The following is a 9,445-nucleotide window of genomic DNA, read 5'->3' as shown; positions in this document are numbered from 1 at the left end:
CTGCGTGCAAAATTGTCAAGAAATAATATTGTTGACGATGTTGCTATATATCAACCAATATTATTACAGATATGTGCTTAATTAAGCTTAAAGTTTCATTAACAAGACCTCTAACCCCAAAAACATTCCTACAAGTCAAAATGTTAAAATGAACCTAAAGTCAGAGACTAGCCATTCAATCTGTTCAATTCATAATTGGACACAGATTCAACTTTTAAAAAAAGTTTATTGAAAACCCACAAAAATGTATCAACAGTAGGGGAAAAAACATCCTGTAAAATCTGTTGCTTGGCACTGCAAGAAAAAAAAAAGAAAGAACATCCTCAACCTTTTCATATGCATCTTTCTTTTTAAAGAAAAGTGCTGTCTTGTTGAATCTCACGGTTCATGGTCACATTCAGTTGTGTTGCTCCTCTCTAGATTGTATTAGATGGATGTTTTGCATTGCTCATACAAACAGAACTAAAGGAATGCATATGAAATTTTGACTTTTTAAAAAGTATCTGTCCCTTTCAGCTTGGTAAAAGATCCTTTGGTTTCAGTACAACTTAAACAGTTTTTTCTATAAAACAGCTGCATGCATGAAATTCAGTCCGAACCAAAATCGCTTTCAGTGAGTAAAGCTGGGCTCAATCTACAGTATCATCACATGCATTTCTAATACAGCATTCTTTATACGTACAACATTCAGATATGACATTCACTGAAAGAAATGCAGCTCATGATCAAAAAAATGGTAAGAATGATTGAAATTGGCAATGATTTGTTTGGCACAGAGAATGTAAACGTGTTTCATCTGGGGGCAATACATGCAATAAATGTTTTTCTCTGGGCTTTAGAAATGCATTTGGCACAGTTTTGTTTCGCATGTAGACTATGTAAACAGGGTTGCTTTATTAAGGCTGTTTTCCCTTAGAAATGCTTTGCTGAAGTCTAAAATAAAGGCACTTTTCAGATGGCAGGACTACAGAAGAGAAGACAGTCTCGGTGCAGACAAACGGCGAAAATCTGTGTCCTTTTCAGGCAAACATGGTCAGAGAGATCCACTGCGAAATAAAGAGAGAAATGAGATTGTATTAACTAGGAAAATCGTTCAGTTGCTTGACTGACATCAAATATGTTCATGTAAGTGAACTGAAGTTAAAACCTGAAAGAATGTGAGCGATATATATCCATCAGCGTCTGTGTCCAGCGTCTTAAAGGTCTCTGTGAAAACACACACACATTTCATATAAGCAAGGGTTATAATGAAGAAACAGATCCAGCAAAATAGCAAAATACTTAATTTATACAAATTCTCTATACACTACAGTTCAAAAATTAGGAGCCGGTAAGATTTTTAAAATGCAAAAAAAAATCTGTTATATTGTGAAATATTTTTTACAGTTTAAAATAAGCATTTTTGATGTGAATATATTTTAAAATGTAATTTATTTCTGTGATCAAAGCTGAATTTTCAGCAGCATTACTCCAGTCTTCAGTGTCACATGATCCTTCAGAAATCATTCTAAAATACTGATTTGCTGCTGATTTGTGAAATAAAATAATAAACTCACTGAACATGGTCTCCAGTCGCACTAAACAGGTGACAAAGTTGTCGAAATCCACAGACAGATCTTGCTCTGTGTAGCGAAGGATGATCAGCTGGAATAAATGATTGTTCAACTTAAAACCTGGAAAGAGAGATAAACACACAGAGATGAGCAGACAATAGAAACAAAACAGATCAAATAGGAGTTTTTAGTTTGTATACCTGCTGCGTCCAGAGCTTTCCTCATCTCATAAGAGCTCATAGTACCAGATTTATCCACGTCATGGTCTCTAAAAATTTGCTGTAAACATGAGATGAAAGAAAAGCGCATTAAATTTTAATGTATATAACTGAAATTTGAAATCATGGAAAATATTTGGATTTTGTAATCCTTGATTAAAATATCATAACTGGTTCCTGCTATTGACATTTACTTCAGTTAGAAATATGTTTATTTGGCTGTTTTGGTCAAAAATGCATCATAATGGGGCAATACAGTTGTGTGCAACTTCTATTTCATGATGACTTATCTACTGTATTGTATTTTTTATTTTGTACTGTATTCATTTTATTCAACAAATGTATAACTTCCAACACCACAAATAGTAACTTGTTGTTAGCAGTGCAATTTCAGTTTTATTTATATACTATTATAGTTTTTATTCATTTTTTGAATGGTGTTTTATAGTATATTAGTTTGTTTTTGGTAATTTTAAAAATGTAGTCATTTGAAATGTGTTAAAAAACATAGTAAAGGATTATAAGTAATGATTTTAAGGTTTTAGTTCAAGTTAACTATGTCCACTTTTTACCTTCTCTCTGACTCTTAGAAATAAACATGTTGCTTTTTCTGCTGCTCTTTTAATACTTCTATACGCAAAATTGAACCCTGGACCACAAAACCAGTCATAACTGTCAATTGTTTTAAATTGAGATACATATCTGAAAGATGAATATATACGATTTCAATTGATGTATGGTTTGTTAGGATAGGACAATATCTAAGTGTGCAAAAAAAAAAAAATCCAAATATTGACAAAATCAACCTTTAAAGTTGTCCAAATATGAAATATCCATCTTGGCAATGCATATCACTTATCAAAAATTACATTTTGATATATTTATGGTAAGAAATTTATGAAAATATCTTCATGGAACATAATCTTTACTTTATATCCTAATGATTTTAGGCATTCAATTTTTGGATTTTGTAATCTTTAATTAAAATATCATAACTTGCCCCTCCTATTGACACATACTTCAGTTAGAAATTTTAGTTTATTTAGCTGTTTTGCTCAAAAATGCATCATAATGTGGCAATACAGTTGTGTGCAACTTCAATTTCATAATGCCTAATCTACTGTATTGTGTTATTTATTTTGTACTGTATTCATTTTATTTACCAAATTTATCATTTCCAACACCTAAAATAGTAACAGAGGAGGTCAAATTTAAATTGAGATACATATACATATGTGACCCTGGACCACAAAACCAGTCATATGGTTAAATTTTAAACTTTCATATGAAAGCTCAATAAATAAGCTTTCTCTTGATGTTTGGTTTGTTAGGATAGGACAATATTTGGCCGAGATACAGCTATTTGAAAATCTGGAATCTGAGGGTGCAAACAAATCAAAATACTGAGAAAATCACCTTTAAAGTTGTCCACTTTAAGTTCTTAACAATGCATATTACTAATCAAAAATTACATTTTAATATATTTATAGTAGGAATTTTACAAAAAAGCTTCATGGAACATGATCTTTACTTAATTTCCACATGATTTTTGGCATAAAAGAAAAATTGAAAAGAAAAAAAGACTGGTTTTGTGGTCCAGGGTCACATATATGAAAGCTGAATATATAAGATTTGCATTGATGTATGGTTTGTTAGGATGGGACAATATTTGGACGAGATACAACTATTTGAAAATCTGTAATCTGACTGCAAAAAAAAATAAAATAAATAATAATAATAATCTAAAAATTGAGAAAAGGGTCTTTAAAGTTCCAAATGTCCATCTTAGCAATGCATGCTACTAATAAAAAATTAAATTTTTGATATATTTATGGTAAGAAATGTACAAAATATCTTCATGGAACAAGATCTTTACTTTATATCCTAATGATTTTTTGGCATACAATTTTGTAATTTTTCATTAAAATATCGTAACTTGCCCCTCCTGTTGACGCATACTTCTGTTAGAAATGTTTAATTGGCTGCTTTGGTCAAAAATGCAAAGTTGTTAACAGTGCTACTTAAGTTTTATTGAGATACTACTATAGTTTTTATTCATATTTTGAATGGCGTTTTTATATTACATGTTTTCATTTGTTTTTAAACACAGTCATTTTTAGAATGTCTATATAGTTTTAAATAATACAATTTTAAATATATTTTTGTATTTAAACATGTTTTAAAAAATTCAGTTAAGGTTTATGATGACTCCTAGAAATAAACGTGTTGCTTTTCCGCTGCTCTTTTAGTACTTCTGTACATAAAATTGGACCCTGGACCACAAAACCAGTCATAACTGTCAATTTTTGGAAATTGAAAAAAATCGAATCTCTAATCTCCATTTTAGCAATGCATATTACTAATCGAAAATTACATTTGAATATATTTACAGTAAGAAACTTACAAAAAATCTTCATGGAACGTGATCTTTACCTAATATCCTTATGATTTTTGGCTTAAAAAAAACCCAATAATTTTGACCCATACAGTGTATTGCTACAAATATTCCTGTGCTACTTAAGACTGGTTTTGTGGTCCAGGGTCACATATGAGCTGTTATGATTGGATAACTGGACTAACCCTTCATAAGAGCAGTCATTAAAGACTACCTTTAAAAAAAAAAACTTGAATATAAAGTAATATCATATTATCTCACCAGGTAGCGTTTAATCTTTTCCCACAACACATGAAACTCTGTGAGTCCGAGCTTCCCGCTGCCGTCCGTCTACAAACATGTCAAGGACAACAAGAGCAAGACAAACAATAATTCAGTCAGGAGACACAATTAGACTTTAGATTAAGACACTGGAGTGTCAATGTATCTGGTGACAAAATAAAACTACAAAACCCCTGAATGACTGATATTTATTAGCTGAGTGACATTCAGACTAAATATTTTTAAAGCTGATTGTGTGTAAAGGATACGTCCATGAGGTTGATCATGCTGCGACACGACTCCTTACCAAACCCGTCTGTCTTTAAATCTTTATCTGTAAATAAAGACACAACAGAGATGACATTCATCACTTTCTTTTCTGAAAATGAGATCTGTTAGTGGGAGGCATAGCTTTTTGTGCAAAATCTAGAGCTTAATAATTCAAATGTTTTCATTCTGTGAAACATTGTAATATAAACGTGTGACTTGTAGTCAATCCTTACAAGTATAAAGATACTTTAAGTTCACTGCTAAATATTCAGATGCAAATGCACAAATAATCTGACAGTGTAGCAAGAGCAAGGCGACTGACTTTTGGCTTCTCCAGAAGCATATTTAGCATATATACTGTAGGATTTAACTAGCAGGACGCTGCCCATGTAAACAGTGAAGTGGTGCACTATGGTTTTAACCCTTGTGCAACCTTATGGTCATTTTTGTCCATTTCAGTTTTTTGTTGTTGTTGTTATAAGTGTGCCTGTGTTAATACCAACTGCATACATTTTGCCTCAGGTGTTTATTTTTATTGAACATTTAATATTTCACCCTCATTTCCTTCAAAAAAATCAATTTTACCCTCCGTACAAAACATACTCACACTCAGGACCTTAAAGGACAACTATTGCCAAAATGCAACCTGACGCCTGTTTCACACATACTCCGTCTGCAGTGCGTATGCAGTCCGTGTGCGTTGCGTATGCTGTGCAGAGGCTTTCACACAGGACGCGCTTGCAGTCCGTTCCTGATCCGCGGGTGTTTACCACAAACACACCATTTATCAGTTATTTTAATTTCAAATCCAAACGTGCTTTTTCAGCATTGGGATACTCTTTTATCACAGTACTAATACAATAATACTAGACATATTCACGTTTAAACTTAACGTATTATAAACGACATAGGCTATTATTTAATGCACTTGACTTCTAGATTTGTATATTAAGTTGCTCAAGCAAGTTGTAACACATTTAAACACAGCATAGGTAGGCTATAGCTTCCTTTTCATATTGAAATTGGACTATCACAAATATTTTAAATTAAAACTTACCACGGACAGAAACAGTCGGCTCTCTGTGCCTTTCTTTTGCATTAAATCTTTATTAAAAACCATATTTTAAAGAACTTTTCTACCTGGACAAGTGCATCTATTATGTTGCCTTGTTTATTTAAAACTGCACTATTCTAAACCTAGCCAAAAAGCCACATGTTGACTGTGAAACACAGTAGACTGCAATTATGTGCATTTATGGTACATTTCCGTGTCAATCCACGTTCATTTTTACAGCGAACAATGCGCTGTCACTTTAATTCAGCGCATGCAACGCAATGCAGCACAGCAAAGATAGACTCTGTGCCGAAACGATCGCTGCACTGCTGCAAACGCACCGCATCTGGAACGCACTGACGGACAGCAACCGCGTGCAGTGTGAACACTCTGATCCGTTAACATGGGTGCGGAAAAAAATATGCAACGCATACGCACTGCAGATGGAGTATGTGTGAAACAGGCGTGAGCAGTTTTTTTTTTTTTTACTGTAAACGAGACAAACTTATATCTAAAAGCATAATTACGACAAACGAGACGTTTTTGAGATTGACCGTGATTTCGTTTTGTGGTCAATGGCCGGTGAATGGGAGTACTAGGGGCACTACTTTGAGCGCATCAAAATTGATATTTCTACAACACTAAGAAGACTCAACACACCATGACACTTTGCTGGAAGTATCGCCTGGGTCTCTACACTTGAACTCCAGCATTGAGAACATTGTTAGTGTTCACAGAGTTTACTAAAAAGAAAGGTTTTGAACAACTCACTTTCACTGTTTGAGTTTCTGCTCGCGGCCGTCTTGCCAGTCAAGAAGTGTCCATCTCCGAGTGCGAATGAATGGACTCCATAGGACGAAATATTAGGCTTATATGAGGCTCTTTTTACAACTAGAAGGTTAATATTGTTTTTCACTTGCGACAAAACAACGAATTAGCCGTGCATTTATATGGAAATATGCTTTAGGAGCTATCCATCCTCGCATTCGGAGATCGACACTTCTTGACTGGCAAGACGGCTGCGAGCGGAAACTCAAACAGTGAAAGTGAGTTGTTCAAAACCTTTCTTTTTAGTAAACTCTGTGAACACAAACAATGTTCTCAATGCTGGAGTTCAAGTGTAGAGACACAGGCGATACTTCCAGCAAAGTGTCATGGTGTGTCGAGTCTTCTTAGTGTTGTAAAAATATCGATTTTGATGCGCTCAAATTTATGCCCCTAGTTCTACCATTCACCGGCCATTGACCACAAAACGAAATCACGGTCAATCTCAAAAACGGCTTGTTTGTCGTAATTATGCTTTTAGATATGTTTGTCTCGTTTACAGTAAAAAAACAGCCCAGGTTGCATTTTGGCAATAGTTATCCTTTAAGGACAAAAATGTCCACATTGAAACCCATTACAGCTGCAATTGTTGACTATAAAATGATGCAATATTTGCTAAATCGGCAAGGCTTCAAATTTACTAGATTGTGCCAATTTTCGAATGTGGCATATACATTACATAATACATGCACTACATAACAAATATAAATGCCTCAAAATTAATGTAGTTGTTCTTCACTGACACACCCAAGAATCTAATAATCAAAGAAGAAAATTCTGCTTAGCATTTAGTATATGGAAATTAACTACTATTTTTCATTTTTTTAATAAAAAACACCTGTGGCATTATGTAAACACACCAGCATTTACAATTCTGAAAATTAATGAATGTTTGGTATCTATGGATAGAACAGATGCTGGTTAAAAAAAAATACATCAGTGAAAGTGGAAAAAAAATATTAATAAATCATATTTTATGAGGGTTTTTGGACCTATGTGTAATTTTTATTTATTTATTGCACGCACAAGGGTTAAACATAGATACTGTATCATAAAGGGCTCACGTTTGCCGATGATTCTGTTCAGGATGGTCTGCAGCTCTGTAGTGCTGATCTCCATGTCCTAGAAAACACATTCACACACACGATTCACATATAAATGTATTGTAATATTTAATATCTGCACATAGCAGTTGTTCACCAGTCTCTCACCGCTCCAGCCAGCTGCCTGAAAAGACCCTTAAACCCGGCGTCGATCTGACTCTCATCCAGACGTTGCTAAAGTGAGCGAAAGAGAGAAAGCATGCTTTTATAATTTATAGTAAGTTTCATTGTGAATACAGCTGTGTGTAACACTCTTTAACTGAGGTTATATTCATAATACAGTGCGACCATTCTTATCTTATTACTAAACATAGAAACGTGTCTCTGTCTGATCATCTCACCTCCTCAGGAATATTAGCTGTGACTTTGTCATCCATTTCTCTGAAAGGTAAAGACAGAACATGAATATCAGCCAGTGAAAAATCTTTTTCTATAGTGGTACTTTTTAATTGACAAAGTCCAAAATAAATGCTTCTAAATAAATCTTTAGTGAATAAATAAAACACGAATGAGATCAGCTGACTAATAATTGCAAAATAATGGTTTAACTTGAAACATAAGAGCAGCATAGGAGTAAAAAGTTTACTCGAGGTTAGTCTTTTCTAATGTGATCGAGGAATGTTTTTGTGATGAGCTAATATGTAACACTGGACCACAAAACCAGTCATAATAATACAATACAATACATTGTATAAGTCTAAATTTTCTTTAGGATTTTTTTAATCATTATGATATTAAGTAAAGATCATGTTCCATGAAGATATTTTGTAAATTTCCTACTGTAAATATCAAAACTTAATTTTGGATTAGTAATATGCATTGCTAAGAACTGCATCTGGACAACTTTAAAGGCGATTTTCTCAATATTTAGTTTTTTTTTTTATTATTATTATTGTTGTATCTAACACACCACCTGAAAGCTGGCTGAATGTATACATCTCCATTTCAAAAAATTGACCCTTATGACTGGTTTTGTTCAGGGTCACATATTTGATGCTTTGAGTGGCAACATGAGCTATGCTGTTTGATGCACATGCGCAACAGTTAAAGCGGCTAAATAATACAATATGCAAATAGGATTAGATTTATGTATTTGAGGGAATAATGCAAAATAGATGTGCATGGTTAATGAAAAGTATTCATGACCTCCTGTTCATTTTGGAGCCTGTTGAGAAAGCTCATGTTTAATCTTTACTAACAGCTGGATCAGTATGTGCGCGTCAGTCTCTGCAGGACTTACACTGAGTTGGCAGGTTTCTCTGAGAAAACTCTGAGCACAAAGTCAGCCTCTTTCTGCGGCTCGAATGTGGAGGGTACGATGATGTACTCGCCGGCGGGCAGACGGAAGCGTGAGCTCACCTCCCGCAGGTTAATGAAGAGCTCTGAGCGAGCGCTGGACGCGTGAGTCAGGAAGAAATCTCTCTTTAGATGAACGGCTGAATTCCCCACAAACTGAGCACAAAAACACAGAATTAACTGAGTCATGTCCACTTTAAACATGAGCAGGAAATCTGTGTGTTTTGAATGATTTATAGGGCATTTCTGAATCATTTATAGGGTGTTCTGTGTGGTTTCTAGGGTGCTGCTAGGGTTCCTAGTTGCTACCCAGGGTGTTTTTCTAGGTGGTTTTTAGGGTGTTGCTAAGGGTTTTAGGTTGTTGCTAGCATTCATAGGTGGTCTCTATGGTGTTGCTAGGGTTCCTATGTGGTTTCTAGGGCATTGCTATGAGTCCTAGTGGGTTTCTAGGGTGTTGCCAGTTTTCTTAG

At 34.4% G+C, this 9,445-nt stretch overlaps 1 protein-coding gene across 1 annotated transcript in view; it reads right to left on the bottom strand.

Moving 5' to 3' along the window:
* Nucleotides 1–213: 213 nt before the first annotated feature.
* The window catches only part of capn1 (calpain 1), a 35,904-nt gene continuing 26,672 nt past the window's right edge, over nucleotides 214–9,445 (bottom strand). The window contains exons 13-22 of the mRNA XM_073836473.1: nucleotides 8,920–9,131; nucleotides 8,021–8,060; nucleotides 7,788–7,853; nucleotides 7,641–7,698; nucleotides 4,697–4,761; nucleotides 4,428–4,496; nucleotides 1,754–1,832; nucleotides 1,557–1,673; nucleotides 1,148–1,206; nucleotides 214–1,046 (exon numbers count right to left, since the gene is read on the bottom strand). Of these exons, the coding sequence (XP_073692574.1) occupies nucleotides 1,020–1,046; nucleotides 1,148–1,206; nucleotides 1,557–1,673; nucleotides 1,754–1,832; nucleotides 4,428–4,496; nucleotides 4,697–4,761; nucleotides 7,641–7,698; nucleotides 7,788–7,853; nucleotides 8,021–8,060; nucleotides 8,920–9,131 (792 nt within the window). The 3' untranslated portion in view covers nucleotides 214–1,019. The remainder of the gene's footprint in view (nucleotides 1,047–1,147; nucleotides 1,207–1,556; nucleotides 1,674–1,753; nucleotides 1,833–4,427; nucleotides 4,497–4,696; nucleotides 4,762–7,640; nucleotides 7,699–7,787; nucleotides 7,854–8,020; nucleotides 8,061–8,919; nucleotides 9,132–9,445) is intronic.

This window comes from Garra rufa, chromosome 3 (genome assembly GCF_049309525.1).
Source record: "Garra rufa chromosome 3, GarRuf1.0, whole genome shotgun sequence".
NCBI lineage: Eukaryota > Metazoa > Chordata > Actinopteri > Cypriniformes > Cyprinidae > Garra > Garra rufa.
This window is presented reverse-complemented; position numbering and strand designations above follow the sequence as displayed.